Below are 18,257 nucleotides of genomic sequence, written 5' to 3'. Positions count from 1 at the left end.
CATTCCTGGGAGCATTTTATTTTGTAAATGAGCACGACGCCAATTTAATGAACAGTACTGAGATATATTTTCTTTCACCTGTATAACATGATGTTGCCTAATTTTGTAGCACACTCTAGAAAATACACATCCAAATGCCATTAAATGATAATGCAAGTTTAGCTCACTAACTGGCTTGTTTCCTTGTCACAGTGTTGAAGTATGTCTGCAAGGTAGAGGGGAAGGAAATCAGACTTCTAGGGTTGCCACCTGGCAGAATTCCACCAGCTTGGCCAGTATTTTTATGTCTAAACACAAGAACATTGGTTAAAGAAACAAAATCTGGTATTTCTTTGGTACAAAAACGAACAGAATTGTTGGAAAATGGCCCTCTCTGCCAGGTCACCCCCAAACCTTTTGCCTTTCTCTTCCTACTTTTTGCTGACCTTGATTTTGCTTGTCTTAGAACTCTGAGCACTTTACCATTGCTAACCAGTGATAAAGTGAATGTGCTCTCTCCTCTAAACATGGTAATATTGATTTATACCTGATTGGCATACTTAATTTGCTTATAGGTCCATAGTAAAATGCATTACAGGTGTCAGAACCTGTTAATTAAATGCTACTAGTGGGCCTGCAGCAATGATTGTGCCACACACTTAAGTAGCCCCTTAAAAATGTCTCAGGCCTGCCATTGCAGAACCTGTGAGTGCAGCTTACACTGCCATTTTGACCTTTTGCCAATCCCAAACCATCATTTTTAATACATACAAGTCACCTCTACAGTAGGGCCTGGACAGCTCAGAGAGCAGGGTGGAATGTATTTGAAACATTGGACATATACTATTAAGTTTTTCATGTGCTGATAGTGACAGACTCCCAAATTCGTTCTTCACTACAGCAAGGCCTATTTCTCTCAGAGGATAACAGTGAAATTACCAATGGTGAAGAGACAGACTTTTCAATGTTGGTGTCTCTGTAATCACAATTTAAAATCTAGATTTATGATGAAGTTGTATTTTAAATTGCAATTCTAAAAATGCCACTTTTAGAAAGCTGGCATTTTCTTTCTTTAGCCATTTGGTGCCTGCTACCCTTCAGTCACACACGTCTAGGGAGTGTAACAGCAAATGCTTTTTATATTACCTCCTAGACAGTCACACAACATGGGAGCTTAGGTGTGACTTAACCAGCCATCCTGAGAGGGTGGGAGGGAGGGTCTGGGCCCAGCCTCAATTACACCTGAATAGACTGTGTCCTGTCCCCACACAAAGGTCTCCATACACTCCTGTAGTGAGTTTTTATTCAGGGAAAGAAGGGAGACCTCTGTGCACTACAAAGACCTGTTTTTAAGGCCTCCCTCTCCATTTTTTTCAAATAATTGTTATTCAAAGCATTTTACATCTTTTCCCCCCAAGCACAAGTGGACCACTATAAAATACATTTCATAACAAGCAGCAAAGACGTATTTAGAATAGCAAACAATTCATTAATAAATGAAGAGTTTAACTCCATCAATAATCCGTAAATAAAATGGAAGTAATAAAACCACTTGTGCTCCCCAGACAAAAAAATCCATCACTTCCTTATTTACCCACTCCAGATCCTTCTCTACTATTTGCTTTCCAAAATCCAGCCCAAAATAGGCGCACAGTCCCGCTTTCCTTTTTCTCTTGCGTTTTTGCCTTTTTGTGCGTACAAAGCCTGTTCCATATTATAAATTGATAAACGTTGTGCGAGCCATTGGTGATAAGAATGAGGGATGGGATCAAGCCAGGCTGTTGCCAAGCCTAATCTAAATACATTCATAGCAACAAACTTAAACATTTGAGCGTGGCTAGGTACCACTTCCTTATGAATTCCTAAAATAATACATTGGGGGTTACTGTAATTTTTATTCCAAGTTTGGCATCACAGAAATTCTTAATCTCCTTCTTTAAACCATGTAAAGTAGAACACGTCGCAAACATATGAATTAAATTAGCCCCATGTAATTCACTCAGGGGCAGTGCATACCAGTCAACCAGCCCCAACTGGCAATTTTTCCAGGGATATAATATAGATCAAAACACAATTTAAAATGTTGAACTTGTAGATTAGCAGACAGCAATGTAGACTGAGCAACGTCCAAAGAATCTAAAAAGACAGTATTTTCCATCTGCAGTTTCTCGTGCCACTGTCCAGCATGTTTGTCTAAATCATCCAGCGTCAAACTGTTCATAACATTATACATTTGCCCTAGCGAACAACGCTTCCCAATAACCATATCAACCAATGTCACCCTAGAAAACCCAGATGAATCTCCTCCTTTTTTAACTAAAAAATCCCATATTTGCAAATAATTGAAAAATTAATTTTGAGCGAAACTAAATTCATTTTTAAAGACCTCAAAAGAAATTAAATATTTATCAACAAAAAAAAACCCTAGTCTACGAGGGCCGTGCTCTTTCCATCTACGCACATAAAGGTCCCAAAAAATATCCGGAAGGATAGGATGTTTTTTACAGCGGAGTTTAAAAATGTGACCAAAAGTGACCAATCCCCAATCTTTTTAACACTGCAGCCCAGATTTTGTATGCACACTGTAGCGTCAAATCGAACTCTTTTAAAATATCCAAATTTGATTTGCCGCCAAATACACCCCCACGCCCCTTCCCCGATTAACAAGTCAGAGAAGCTACCGAAGCTGCAAGCCTCTTTTTCAATCTCCCTGAGTGAAGCCCCTGGATTCGATGTGACCACCGCCACATCATCGGCATTTGATAATATTTTAGTATCCCAGCCTGGATAACTTATTGGTAGTATTAATGGGTTGCTCTTATTCTTACTAATCAGGGGATCTATAAAAATAGAAAAAATTGGGGAGAACAGGGACATCCCTGCTGAGTACCCCACTGTATAATTACCACCCCAGATTGGTCCCCCATCAATGGCATCTATACCCTTGGGGTACAATACAATGCTTATACAGAGTCAATAAATTCTCTCCCATTAACCAACTTTCCCATTACCGCCCAGAGAAATTGCCAGAGACCCTGTCAAATGCCTTATCTGCGTCAAGCTGTATAAAAGCCATAGGGTCTCCGGCAGTTGTAGCGACATCAAAAAGGGAGCTAGCCCGATGGATACGATCCGTCGTCCCCCACCCTGGAATAAACCCATGGGGGCAGATTTAAAAGCTTCTTGCGCCTCTTTTACGCCGCTGTTGCGTCACTTTTGTGACGCAGCAGCGGCGCAAAAGATGCGCCATGGTGAGGGGTATTTACAACATGACGAATCTGGGAGATGCATCACGTTGTAAAGCCCTGCGCCATAAGGAGGCGTTCCAGTGTGGGGGGGGGGGTGGGCGTTCCTGTGCAGGAACGCCTCCTAAATGTGGCTGAGTGAAATCTACAAGATTTCACTCAGTCACTTTTTGGCCAATGCTGCGTAAAAACCCTGCGCCTGCTTTAAGCATGCATAAGGTTTGAGGCAGCATTAGACAGATAGGGTCCCCCAGAGCATTGCTGGAGCTGCGTCGCGCTTGTGACGCAACTCCAGCAATGTGCTGCCTTTACGGCACAAATGCTTCACACATCTGTTCCGTTTTTGCCCCATGGTGCGCCGCATTGTAAATGCGGCGCACCATGGGTGGCGGAGCTGCGGCGCACAATAATTGGCGCATCCCTGGGGATGCGCCAGTTATTGTAAATCTGCCCCATGCTGCTTGGGGGACAAAATCTTTCTAATTACACTTGAAATCCACGTGGCAAGTATTTTAAGTAAATCTTGGTATTGACATTCATAGGCGTGATCTGCCTATAGGACCCTAATTCCTGTAACAGCTTATTTTTTCTGTGGAAATAATACTATATTTGTAGAAGCCAAACACTCAGGCAGATCTGCTCCTTTCTGAATTTGAAACTGCGCAAAAGCCTTAAGTATAAATGCCTGCAAGCTAGCAGAAACACCCTATAAAACTCCATAGGAATCATATCAGTTCCAACGGCCTACCCAGAGGGGAGGCTCGTAATTGCCAATTGAATTTCATCCCACATGAGAGGTTTTATAGATAATCATGATCTGCCGTGTACAATTTAATTTCATATATAAAACCAAATCTAAGTGCCACCAGATTTCTCCCGCTGCCAACCTCTCGTCTTCTGGGTACAACCGCTGCTAAACATTTTGGAAGGCAGCTCTAATGTCAGCCGGATCAGGTACCATTCCAATTTGTGGATCCTGGATTTCCCTTATCTGACCCTGCACCATGTTTTGTCTGGATCAGACTGCTAGTAAATGCCCCACCTGTTCACTATAGTCCTAGAAATTTTGTTCCCGCACAACATATTTATCTGGGGCCTTTTTAACAGAAATATCTGAAATTGCTGCTGTATTGATGGCCGCTTTATGTTGAGCACTCTCTATATCCACTCCCTCAGTAACTGCATTGAGTTAATAGTATTAGTCTAAGCTAATGAGAGCACACTATATAAATCTATCAATTGCTGTTTTTCTTTTCTTTGTTGGGACCAGCAAAATCGCATTGTCTCCCCACGAATACCCACCATTAAGGTGTCCGTATCACCCGAACAGGGGCAGTCCCAGGATTCACGCTCATAAAGACCAGAATCCAATCATTTATATACTTAAAATAATCGTCATCCAATAAGAAGTTCCTTCAAAAGTCCAGCGCTGAGTGGGCCCGGGTGCACACTAACTGCCAATTCCAGCACTGGTGGCTTATGGTCTGATATCACATTCAATTGTATATTTCTTAAGCTGACAGTCCTGAAGTAAACTATGTGAGATAAGGAAGTAGTCTAGCCATACATGTACCCAATGTGGTGTTGAAAGATACATGAACCCTTGGACAGGTGCACATTTCTCACCCTAAGCATCAGCTTAACAATGCACCTATCCCAAATTCATCAGAGATGTCAAAACTTTGGACATCCGTCCCTGATAATGTTTAACACCAGAGTGCAAAAAGCCCCTAGTAAGGTTTATATTAAAGTCTCCACAAAAAATAACTGGGAGTGACCACAACATCAGCTCGTTATTTAACCCATCAAATAATGCAGAATCATCACCGTAAACAGAACAGAGAGTGAAAGTCCCCTTAGAGTTACAGCACTCGGTAATTACCCATCTACCATACTTGTCCACCCTAAAATCCCGAAAACTGCAGACACCTCTCTGGCCGAAATTTCCACCCCCCATGTTAATGTCCCTTGTGATGTGCAACAAACTACTTGATACCCCAAAGACTCTAACACATTCTGTCTAGTTCCCTCGATGCGTGACTCCTGCAAACATATTATATCAGCTTCAGTTTTAAGAGCTGGGAGCAAGGTGGTGTCTGAGTAGTACACCGCATCAGCTGCTCCTTCCAGCTCCAGCCACCAGGTGGTTCAAAGGAATACGGAAAAGGGAGAATAACCGGAGATCTCGGCTATGGAGGCACAGAATGTGGAAGCCCTCTTGCTTGGCAGCACGACCAGGAAGCTGGCGAAGTAAGGACAGTACTAGGGGATCACTATGGATCGCAGCCTTAAGGCTAGTCAGAGCTATGTTACTTAGGGCCAGATGTATCAAAGGGTTTTACTCATTCTGTGTCTATGGGAAAATGTGTTCATACATATGGCCCTAAATTCCAGCCACAAGCTTAGCCAGAGACTTATATGTAACATACAGCCGAAATTGACTAAATTAAATAAGGAGCGAAACGGCACCACGGCTCCAGCTAGGATAGTGACCAGGGACAGATTAGTAATGTGGGCACTGGGGCATTGGCCAAAGGGCCAGTGTCTCAGTGCCCTCTGAGGGCCGTTTTCCCCCTTTCCCAGTCCACTGAGAGCACTGGCCAGGGAGAGGAAAGCAGCCTGGCTGTGCGGATGTTCAGCGATTATCAGCTGTGGCCTCTCCTTCACCCCCTGCTTTGCCAATCAAACACGCTGATGGTGGGCTGGGGAGGTATGATTCTGTGCCAGAAACGGCCTCCCAGGGGGACAGGTATTGCTCAGGCCATTGAGCCATGTTCACCCAGCCCCCCTGGGGCCTGCGCAGCCCTGAAACAGTGTTTGCATAAACACCTTGCCCACAGCCCTTCTAATTCATGGCATAGTGGGTGAAGAAGAATGGGTCTCGCTGTGGGGGCCAGGTAATGTTGGGAACTGGCACCATCTTCACCTTAGCCTTCCCCCACACCCATGGATGGCCCAGCAGCTGTTTTTTTTTGCTTTATCCCTTCTCCTGCCAGGCCATTGCCCCGAGACAGTGAAGGGCTGGGGAGGGATGAGTAATTTACAAATAGCTAGGGCCTCGCTGTTTTTCAGGTCCTCCTGCGCTGGAAGGCTGTGGAATCATTTTTTAGGAGAAAGGGGCCTCGCTGTTTTTCAGGTGCTCCTCCACTGCAGGGCTGGTGAATAATTTTGCGATAGAAAGGAACCTTGCTGTTTTTCAGTTGCTCAGCTTGTAGGACAATGTCACCTTGGCCCTGTGTCCTCCCCAAGAACAATTCCTCCCATTTACATTCCTTGTGTGTTTCATGAAAGGGAACGCCCGTGAATGTGTCCATGACCTGCAAATGTGGGCCACGCCCACGAATGTGGGCAAGTCCCCTCAAATGAGGGCCACGCCTCGCGAATGTGGGCCACTTCTTCCATCAGTGCCCAGGCCAAATTGTGATCCCAATCCGACCCTGATAGTGACACAGGCTTGATGCAATGCTGCAGGAGGGAAAAAAGGCTGAGGCTACGGCTTTGGATATGAAGATTCAGGGGCCGGGAGCCAGCCATAAGAAGCAGGTGGTGTATAAGGGGACTTGATCCCTTTCTTGTCTGCCTGGCCTGGCTCAACCTTCAATCCTGGATATTTTTACAGCTGCTGCCATTTCGAGGAGTCTCCACAAGGGATTTGAACTGAGCTCCAATCCTCCGGCAACACAGGGAGTTTTTGATGAGCCTACCTGTCTAGATGCAACAGAAGAAACAATATGGACCGGTAATTCCCCAGAGACTGCAAGTAAGTGCATCCCTTTGCAAACGCAGATGGTGAATGCTTTGGGTGATGCATCAAGGATGAGTGCAAAGGGGAATATATTGAACAGGGTAGGTCTGGCTAGGTTCCTGGCCAGTGATCCATCAGCCAAGGTGGGTGTGAGATGTCCTACGGCATTGGAGAATATTTTAGTGGACATGATAGCTGCAGTTGCACCCTCCTCTCTGTGGTGACTTAAGTCCTATAACAGTGTACATTGCAAAGGGTAAGATCTCATCTTTGGCAGATGCTGGCTCCCCTGAACACAGCGAGAAATGTTTCCCTCTCACTGATGACTCTAACCTCTCACTTACTAGCGATGGGGGTGAGAGAAGACAAGGGAGGATCAGGGATTTCTGGAGCTATTCTCAGTAGTAGTCAGGGTGAACCAGTTGCAATAGCTAAACATCGGTCGCCACACTAAAAACATTAAGATGAAGACCACCCCTGGGGGAGATCTGGGGGGACAGGGCACAAATCTGCTGCTAGTGTGGTTTGTAAATTGAAGTGGGACTACTCAGCTACCCAACAGGTTTACGAAGAAGATAAAGACAGATTTGATGTCACATCTCAAATAGTGACAGTGGACAGCTCTGGAAAACCCGAAGAGCCTTCTATAAGTCTAATTTACGGTGTGTTAAAACAGATGCAGGGGGAAGCTCGAAATGAGAATCAGCGGGTCCACTTGGCTACTAAACATCTACAACTGGCAATCCGCAAGGTTAATTAAAAAATGCGCTGAAATTGTAGATAGGATATCCTTTGTTGAAGATCTTTGGCAAACTTTCTAAGCACACTTGAGGGGTATACTCACTTTATAATTGGTGGGGACTTCAACTGTCATTTTGAGCCCCTTAATGGCCTCACACAAGCTATAACTAGCAACGAGGACGCTGCATGGCCAATTCCCCCTCCTAACATTTACACTATTATGGGGTGGACACCTTTAGTACTTCAGTTAACATCCCTAACTCTGACCTACTCCTTAAAGGCCTGTAACGGACGGTTCCCGGGAGACAGCCCAGGGCACCCCACCTTTGAGAAATGTGTCCAAGCCTCAATAATTGACTATTTCCTGCTGAGTGTGGAGATCTGGCACAATGCGGCCGACTTCAGCGTCGATGTACGCTGTGAAAGTGCATTACAACCCTTTGTTGATTGAGCTGGACTTTCGGATGGGGGGAACAGGTGTAGCCCGAGATATTACGCAGCAAAATAATCTGGTTGTCATCCAAGGAGGGAGACGAATTCGGTGGGCTAAAATTAACCATTCACCGGAAACCATGACACACTTGTTTATAAGTATTATACCATTGCTGGAGAAAGTTAGTATTTTAACGGATGATAGACTGAGTTTAGACCCTAACAGTCATTTAGGAAAAATCCACCTGGAAATGTTCCGGACTTTGGGAGATTTCTTTTTTAATAGTGGGCCCAATAATAATAAATCTGTCAGTGATAAAAAATCCTGGAATAACAGGGACTGTAGTGAAGCGAAAAAAGCTTTGTTGCTCTAACTTAAAGGGGGTGACAATGACTGTATTCGAGAAGCCAGGGCCGCATTTAGGAAAATAACCCTAAAAGCTAAATCTGACTGAGAAGCAGATAGATGGCAGGCTATTAAGAATGCCCTAGATCAAAAGGATAGTAGAACCTTTTGGAATTTGGTCCACTTGGGGAAAACTGAGGGTAGGACCACTATTAATCCAAATATTGACGAGGAATCCTGGCATCTATATTTTAAGGTATTCTATTCAAGTTTGTGCACTGATTTAAGTAACACTAAGGCCCTGCTATGTGATTTTAATTTTGAGCCCTCATGGGACATACCCCTGTGCACCATGGGTGAGGTATTGTCAGCTTTAGCAAAGCTACAACCCAATAAAGCACCAGGATTGGACAAAATCCCTGGGGACTTGTTCAAAAATGAGCAGACAGTGTGGCCCCCATATCTACTATCACTCTTTAGCTATCCTTCATGGCCTTCCAGCGCCGCCCACTAGGGCAGGAGCTGAGATCGTCCCCATTTTAAAAAAAGGGTCCCCGATTGAGCCCGCGAACTACAAGTTAATCAGCCTTATCGACGTGACTCAGAAAATTTATGGGAGGGTATTATTAGGTAGGCTACAAGAGTGGCTGGAAGACGGAGAGGTATTAACCCCGTTGCAAGCAGGATTCAGAGCAAAAATTTCAACTGTAGACCAATTGTTTAGGCTCCAGTTAATCTATTGGAAGCATGTGGTCTTGGAAGGTGGTAGCCTGTATCTTACTTTCGTGGCCTTGAAATTGGCGTTTGATATGGTGGACCGTGACCAGTTGTGGAGTATTCAGCTGGACATGGGAGTTCCACCATATCTTTGTTTTCAACTGAAAAGCCTCCACGAGGGCACATATGCAAGAGTAAGATACAGCAAGAATGGCCAATTAACAGCGCCCTTCCCTGTTGGAAAGGAGGTAAGGCAAGGCTGTGTGTTAGCCCCAATCCTTTTTTCCCTATTCTTAAATGGTCTTATAGAAGATCTGCTTGCTGCAAAGGATCTGGATTCCCCTAGAATATCATTATGTAAATTTCCTGCACTAATGTTTGCGAATGACACCCTGCTCCTCTCAAAGTCACCAATGGGGTTGCAGCGAGTGCTAAAGGAGTTCAGCCAGTTTTGCAAAAAGAGGAACCTCGTAGTTAACATTAATAAAACAAAATATATGGTCTTCAATGCCAATTCCACCAACTGCCCGCACCCATTGATGGATGATAGGCCACTTGAGCGGGTTCACATTTTTGATTATTTGGGCCTATCGCTAAACGACAAGATGGGATGGGGCCCCCAAATTGATAAGGCCAACTTGAAGTTAGTCCAGGCAATAGGAGGAATAATGAAAGTCCAAAAGAGCTGTGCTTCGAAGGTCAAAATCCCAGTGCTTGAGATTTACAATGTACAAGCCAGGTCGGCTTCCTTATATGAGGCCGAACTCTGGTGACATTGTCCACCCAATGCCTTGACACTTACTGAGAACACATTTATTAGACAAATCCTGGCTTTGCCAACAAACACCCCCCTAGTACCGCTACGGATGGACTTGGATATCCTCCCAATGGTGGACTTAGTCTCGACACAACCGTTTCTATATTGACGACGGTTGTGGAGTACACCTGAGCTGGGACACTATAGAGAGGAATTAAAAGTGGTAATATTGCTATTGGGGGCTGTAGGCAGGGTACCTTGGCTGTCCTTTGTCAGGGACTCTTTTCGTGCTATGGGTAGGGAGGATTTATAGACTACCCCCGAAGAATCGTGTGTAGCTACTTCCAAAAAACAACTTGCTAAAGCAGTGAAAGATTATAAATTGACCAGTCTAATCCAGGCAGTCAAAACCACAATTTTAACGTATGGGTTCTTGGATTTTAAGTCATATTATGGATTTGAGCAGGTGCTAGATTCAATACAGCCTACTCTAGCAAGGAAGCTGTTTCTGCAATTTAGATATGGGTCGCACCCGCTCTTTGCAGTAACTCATAAGTGGGCGGGCGCTGCCAAGTCTCTTTGTCCTGGATGCTTGGTAGAGGAGAAACAGTGATTCATGTAATGCTCTTCTGCCCGGCATATAAATAGTCCAGGTCCAAATGGATTATTCAATTGTGCAGAAACCTGGGTATTAGGAACCATCGCAAATTTTTTAGGATACTAGAATCTGATACAAACCCAGTTCATGTTGTTGTAAGCTCAAAATTTCTCCTTGCTATGTGGCTAAAACAAAGGCATTTGTTAAAGAACGGCACCCAGCCTCTGTTGGCTTTTCCTATGTTAGTGTAACTAGCCCAGCAGCAATACTTTGGAAGTTATCTCTGTGTGAGAGACATAGTGCTCCAAAGCTGATAGCCTTACTGATAATGGACGTTTAATTTTTATGGTTTTTTAGCAATATGTTTTTATCCTTAAAATATATTCTTAAAATTCTGATTTTAATTAAGCTGCTTCCCTTGTTATTGTGGCCTAAGTTTCACTAAAATTGTATATACCAGCTTTTATAATGAAATTGTATTTTTCATTGCTGCTATTGATTACATTTTATTGTATTGTAAATTAAATATGCTTTTATGGCTGTAATAGCCGCAATAAAGTTTAGATGATGATGGAGATCGAGCAAGCTCCATTGCGGTTGACATGAACTTTTGATTTTGCCCTGGTCAAGTGTGACCAGATGTCCCTTGTTGGCGCGTAGTGCTTTTTAGCATTATTTTCAATGTATTCTTTAAAGATTCATATCTTGAGTTCTAATTATTGGATTTTTGTCATTTCACTCTGGTTTTATTTATTCATTTAATTTCAATGTTTCTAATCTGGTGCTGAATCTATTTGTGTGGTGTTTTCCTTCACCGTGTTATTGTTTGATGTGTTGCAAAAATACTTTACACATTGCCTAAGTTAAACCTGACTGCTCTGTGACATGCTACCAGAGGGTAAGCACAGGTTAATTTACGGTTTACCTGCTTCTTACCCTGTTCAGGATTGTGGTCGTTGCCTGACTTGGACTCATACCCTGATCAAACAACAACACAATCTCTAACAAGAATCTATGAGCATAGCTATGACCTATAGATTTAAAGTCATCAACTCCAAGAAAAGACACTTCTCTGATTAGATTTGACCACGTTGAAATAATTATTCCATATCATATTAGAACTACAATCTCCTTCAGCTTCCTCAGTTACTGTACAAAATTCCAAACAACTATCTAATAATCCTGATCACTTTCTCTTCAACAAGGGTAAACTAATATGTGAGAAAATCCAGGCAGAACAAATTCCTACATGGAATAACCTTCCTGTAACTACTCACATTATCCAAACTGTTACAATTTGTAACTCTTTCATACCGATTGATGGGACCGATCTTGGTACTAACATTACAAGCCGTCGCCCTACCAGTTTATGCCGTGCTTAATTCATGAAACCCCTTTTTCCTTTTGTCAAGAAAATCTAGAAACCCCTGTTCTGGGTGTCTGTGCTTAACCAAGGATCCTGGGCATCGCAAATGGTCAAGACTGATTTGCATTTGACTGGGTCTGAACTGGGGTGGCGAAGTGTACTAAAGACCGATGATGGATTCAACCCAGATCTGTGACTGGGGTGAGGGTCTGAAAAGTTTTAGCACTTCGTCCATCATCTCCATGTGTTTGCACCACAAAGATTGACCAGTCCTTGCTCACTTTGCCACTGGATTCAAGCTAGCCTAGTTCATGAGAGGTGTTACCCAGAAACCAGTGCCAGGATGCTTGTTTCCGGTCCAGGGAAAACCTGGCTTGGCAGTTTGGGTTGGACAGTACCAATAAGGAACAAGGTCAAGACTGATTTGCACATTGCTGGTTTCAGCCCTCCGTCCATTGTCACCTTCTGTTTGCACCACAAAGATGGCCCAGTGCTGCACGGCCAGGAAATGTACCTCCCTCAAAGCTTGTAGAGCTTCCCCCAGTCTGTGATGCCCAAGGAAGTAAAGACCTTTCCCTGAGGCTCATATCAATAGTCCAGTGCTGCAAGGACATGGGGAGGAACCTTCATTCACTAGGCTTCACAGAGCTGGACCATGGCTGAAAGCCTTTAATGACAAGAATCAATTAATAACTTCTAAAAGTGAAGATCAGGCACCATCATCACCCAACCTATACCTAGAACCCTCTTCATAGTATGGAAGTCAAGTTTACATTATCGCTAACTGTGGGTGGATCTGGAGTAGCGGGACTAAGCAGAGGTCCACGGAGTTGGGAACAAACTCTGTTGAACTCAGCTCCGCTCCGCCACCCGCCTCCACCTCCCTATTCAAAATTAATTAGACATTAAATAAAACCAAAAGAAAGCACTTACATGTACTGCAGCGTCATCAGGCTGCCCTCTTATTCTTCCTCACTGTCTCTGGGTGATAATTGTGAAAACTGTGCATGTGCACTTGCCCACGCATGTGCACTTCTTGTGAGAAATACGCATGCGCAGTTTTCGAAATGATTACCCAGAGATGGCGAGGAAGAGGAGGAGGGGAGCGCGGGGACAATGCAGTACAGGAAAGTGTTTTTTCTGTTTTATTTAATGTATATACACGCTGCAGAGTGTGTCGAAATTTGCTGACTCTGCATTCCGGCAATCATCCACCCCTTTGTAATTGCTGCACAGTAAAATATAGTCATCATTTTTATAAATTAGACACCTAATACCTCTGGGCCCCTGTGTCCCTGTGCCTGTTGCACTACTGATGGCTATGTCCCTGACATGGGCTCCTGCACATAGTCATGGTACAGCCACTTGCAACTGGGCCCGAAGAGGGGCCCCTCCGCCATACATCACAGTGCAACACCATCGCTATGATGCCTGGGTAGGGGCCTGCACTCCCCTAAGCCTTGCAGCCATGGTCTAGCACTGCAAGGTCCAAGCCAGGGGAGCCAAAGCCCTCAACCTTGGCCCTTGCAGCAATGGTCTAGTGCTGCAAGCACATAGGAGGAGGCCCACTCACCTGGGACTCCCTACATCATACAGAACTGCAAGGTCCAGGGGAGGGGGCAATATACCCTGAGCCTCACATCCATTGTTTAGTGCTGTGAGTCCAGTGCAAAGAACTCCACTTCTCTCTGCCCCTCAGCTATGCTATAGCCCTCAGTCCTGTCACATCACCTGGGCCTCAGAGCCATGGATAGCGCTGCAAGACCTACGGGAAAGGGCCCTGCTCCCCTTGGCCTTGTAGCCATGGTCTAGCTCTGCGAGGGCCAGTTAGGGAGGCCAACCTTCCATTATTGCTGCACAGGACATGTACATGCTGAGACACATTGCATGTGCAGAGAAATCGGAGGAAGGCTATTGGGGATCAAGGGGCATTTTTCAGTTTTCATTCTAAATCCACCTCCTTTGAATCACCAGGCCATCTTAAAAGACAATCTGGCTGGAGTTTGATCTTATTGAATCTGATTACTATTCATACTGCATTTGAGTTCTAATCTATTTAAATCCGTCTGAAATAGGCTTGGCTGCTTGCTATTGCAAGTTTTGAAAAACAGGTTTAGAAAATGAATAACTTTGGTATCCAAATGGAATGAAATAGTCTTAATCTTGGAAACAACAGTGTTAAATATCAATGTCTCTACTCATGCTGCCCAGTAACTACCGACGGCCACAGGATCTGTTCTAGTGGGTAGGTTTTAACCATAGCACTAGGATACGTGACATCTTATCTCAGCTTTACCACCTCACCTATACATGATAGAAATAAGCACTGTGTTTTAAAGATGGGCAGGACCCACAACACACTGATGTTTAAATTGAAATCACTGCCATCAAAGTTGTGGACTAGCTGGAAACATATAACCAGGAATCATGTTTTTCAACTTATTTCTCTACTCCCCTTTTTAGTGAAACTGGAGTATTTAGGTTCAATGTAAATGCTGCTAATAAGTATTTTGTTAAAAAATGGACTGGATATTGCTGGGGGAGTGGAGAAGTGGCAAATCACATTCTGTACTCACCAAAATGCAATACAGTGGTAAATATATACCCTTTGCAGCACGTAGCAGTGTGCTGCATTTTGGGTCAACTCATTTAACAAACTGTTGGACCCTTGACAAATAATGCTCTCTTTGTGCCTTTGTTGACTGATCTGACAATTTGCCAGCACTATTAAACAGGATTAATGGAAGAAATAGACATCATGGGTATACTCCCAAGACAGGTGCCCAGCATGGCTTTCATTCTCACATTTAAGACGATTTATAAGCAGATAGCTGAATTTTTATCCTAATAGCTGAACTGCTCATGAAGGTGCATTGTGAAGGCCATCTTGCTGTACTGAAGCTCCTCCCTTCCAGCCATGGATAGGCAAGTCTTTCTTTAGTAAAAAGGTTGCAAGAGTGAGAGCTGTTTCTTCTGCTTTGAAAATATTTAAAGCAGGTGGAATACCAAATGCGTGACAATGGGCATCCTCCAGTGCCTCTGCAGCAGTGGTACAAGAATGCTGATTGAAGGAGGAGCCTCCAGAATGTGTCCGATTGTAACTGGGCCCAGGGGAGGGAACCCCCTCCAATGGGCTTCGCCATGCTACACCATAGCTGTGAGGCCCAGGTGATAGCCCGCTCCCCTTTCCCAACCCCATCTTAATTGGATTGGGAAGGGGGAACAGTATGCCTTGGCCTGGCTATGGAGCACTGGTGCGGTTTCTCATGATGGTGGGCTAAGTGTGAGTCCCTGGGCAGCTGCCCATGCCTTGATCCGGGCGTTCTGGGGTGGAAAACAGGCATTGGGAAAGATAAGCAGGGAAAAAGAAAGAGGGGCTAAAAAACAGAGTTAAGGACCATAGAGACGTGTCTGTGATAACAAACAGGAAGGGAAATGGTCATAGAAACTGAGAGAGTGAAAAAGAGAACTGCAGAATGAGGTAGAGTAAAAGAGTAGTGCAAAGGACAAGAGAGGAGCTGCAGAGACAGGGAAGGGCACAAGTGAGGTAGGGAGAGTGAGATAGAGAAAAGACAGAGTGGGCCAGAGAAGTACAGAGAGAGGGCACCGGGGAGATCAGAAGGCTGAGAGACAGAGCAGGGAGATGGAGGCAGGGTGAGAAAGACAACATAGATGCCAGGGGCGTAACGTAGCCCACATGCAACTCTTAAGGCGCAGGGGGTCCCGCCCTTAGGGGACTGTTCTACAACTGACTGGTGCCCTCTTTCAGTTGAAGGCAACCGAATATCTGTGAGATATCGGAGACTAAAGGGCTCCTCTTCACATTCTGTAGGGCGCATTATTTTTAATTACGCCACTAATAGATATGAGAATGCAGGTTCTGCTGATGAAGCACTGCTTGCGACTGGTGAGGGTTTCTGAGGCAGGAGAATGGCTAGGGCTCCATCAGTGGGACTCCGTCTGAGACTTTGTTTGCTCTATGCTGTGCACCAGCGCTGGTGCTAATGCTCTAAGAGGGCTAGCCCCTGATCGCAGATGATCCAGGTGCTCATGCTAGTTTGACTTGCCTGTCCGGTACTCATGCTGATATTCTCATTGCTCTTATGTGCGTCCCACAACAGCCTCTCTCAGTAATCTTATGTACCTGGTACGCCAGTAGTTGCCCTCAGTACTGTGACATTGACCCGCTGATTAGACCCCATCAGGTACTAACAGTCCAGTAAACTTAATCCCCCTGCGGGTTGTTGCATTACTCAGAAATGGGCCTCCTGGCATTTTCTCTTAGTACTCTAACTTGGGTGCCATAGTAGAATCCCGTCAGTACTCATGATCCACTAAACTGCATACCCCTACAGGTAACAACAGTACTCTAAGGGAGGCCCCCTTGCAGACTCTCTCAGTTCCCTAATGTGGGTGTCCTAGGAGGACCTCATCAGGTACTCACAGTCCGCTAGACTGCACACCCCGGCCAGGTACTCACAGTACTCTAAGGTGAGTCCCCTGGAAGTTTCCTCATTACTCTGACATGGATGCCCTAATATGATTCTATCTGACACTTACATCCTGTTGTACCGCACACCCCCACAGGTATTCTCAGTAGTCTAAGCTAGGTGGTACCCATAAAAGCTGTACTCACTGTGGCTGACTGTGCACCAGGGATGTAATGCAGAACTGAAGCTGGAGCAGGAGGAGCACCTTTCCTTCCATGATGCCGTCTGAAGGGCAGTGTTGGACGGTGCCTGCCTTCCATAGGATTTCATATCTCCCACCCCCTTCCTTTGACCTCTGCAATCCACAGCCTGCAAACAGACAGTCACTAATCAGTAACTGGCTGAGCAAATCCTGCCAAGATTTTCCAAATGCAGTGTGCCATCTGGGTATTAACTAGTCCTAAAACAGGAGAAGCAGCTCCTCATCCTATCCCAAATCACTCTCTGTTTCATCATCAAAATATCAACATGATTTGGGAAATTCACAGCAGGTGCTGATTTTTAACATTGTTTTAATGAATTATTTTAGATATGTCAGTGCAAAGAAAGTGTAGAGGGATAGCCCAGCTGCAGCACTGTTAAAAAAACAAAGAAAAAAACGTATATATATATATATAATATATATGCTTCAAAAGCTCGCCTCAGCTACAACTTCACCACAGACTTGTAAGAAGACGAGGTAGTCCCAATTTCGTGCTGATTTAATTTATTTTACGAGTGCCACCAGACATCACAACCCGTTTTGGCAGATCCCTGCCTTGATCACATGACAACAATGTCGTGAGACACACCTCTATTTAAAGTGACTGTGCATTATTAAACATAGAAAAAATACTTATCATTTTTCCTGTTATCTCTGTTCAACAGTTGTTTAAAATTTAAATAACAGTTGTTGTATACCAGTAAAATACAGATAAAATACAAATAAAATATACGTAAAATACATTTGTGATTTCATTGTATTTGCTTAAATGCCGTTTCGAAAAAACGCAATGATAATTGTCTAATACATTGTTTCATTGTATCACATTGTCTGCAATATACTTTTCAAGTGTGAAAATAATATTTCTACACAACTAGCATACATTTACACAATTATTAGTTATATGGCATAATTACCCATGCCTATGAACAGAGTCTTTTCCAGGATACCTAAATATATGTAAATATTCTTGTACCATGTGTGACCCCAGAATCCCCCTTATTTAAAATACCCTAGTGCATATTTTGAGAAAGTGCATAAGTAAAGCATAAAGTGTCACTATGTGACGCAATTTCTTTCTAAATTAATTTATATCATTTATGGCAAACTTTTCAACAACTCCAAGTTTGATATCCTCACATTTGTTTTTAAGAGACAGTTTGTTAGTGGGCTGTTTTGATGTTGGTTTTATGATTATTCTTACCATGAATGATTCCCACAATAAATTACTCCATTCTTAAGTCTTGACATGGCAATAATTCATTCATTCATAAATATGTTAAAATCATCATAAATACCCTCATAAAAACCATCTTAAAATTCCATCTTAAATAGGTTTGTTGTAAAATAAATTGATTGTACATTTATTGATAAAACTTTACAATGTATAAAAATGCCATTTTGTAGTATGTAAAAGTTAATTTAATGATTATACTTGATGTAAATAGCAGCTAAATGTTAGGAACAGATATAGTTGATTAAAGGGTGACGTATTGTAGTTGTTATTTCATGATTGACCGCTGGCTCACTGTCCTGTGTCTTTATTTTCATAGTTAAAAGCCCTGGTTTTGCACAATGAATCCAAATAGGTATATAGATCCTCACTCATATTTAATCCATTCGGTTGCTTGGTATCTAA

General features: G+C 43.7%; 1 protein-coding gene across 1 annotated transcript in view; it reads right to left on the bottom strand.

The window, feature by feature from the left end:
• Positions 1-16,687, bottom strand: part of LOC147748679 (A.superbus venom factor 1-like) — a 1,557,217-nt gene extending 1,540,530 nt beyond the window's left edge. The window contains exon 1 of the mRNA XM_086963549.1: positions 16,563-16,687. Within this exon, the coding sequence (XP_086819675.1) occupies positions 16,563-16,633 (71 nt within the window). The 5' untranslated portion in view covers positions 16,634-16,687. The remainder of the gene's footprint in view (positions 1-16,562) is intronic.
• Positions 16,688-18,257: the final 1,570 nt, after the last annotated feature.

This window comes from Lissotriton vulgaris, chromosome 1_1 (genome assembly GCF_964263255.1).
Source record: "Lissotriton vulgaris chromosome 1_1, aLisVul1.2, whole genome shotgun sequence".
NCBI lineage: Eukaryota > Metazoa > Chordata > Amphibia > Caudata > Salamandridae > Lissotriton > Lissotriton vulgaris.
Note: the sequence above shows the minus strand (reverse complement) of the source record. Positions and strands in the feature narration are given on the sequence as shown.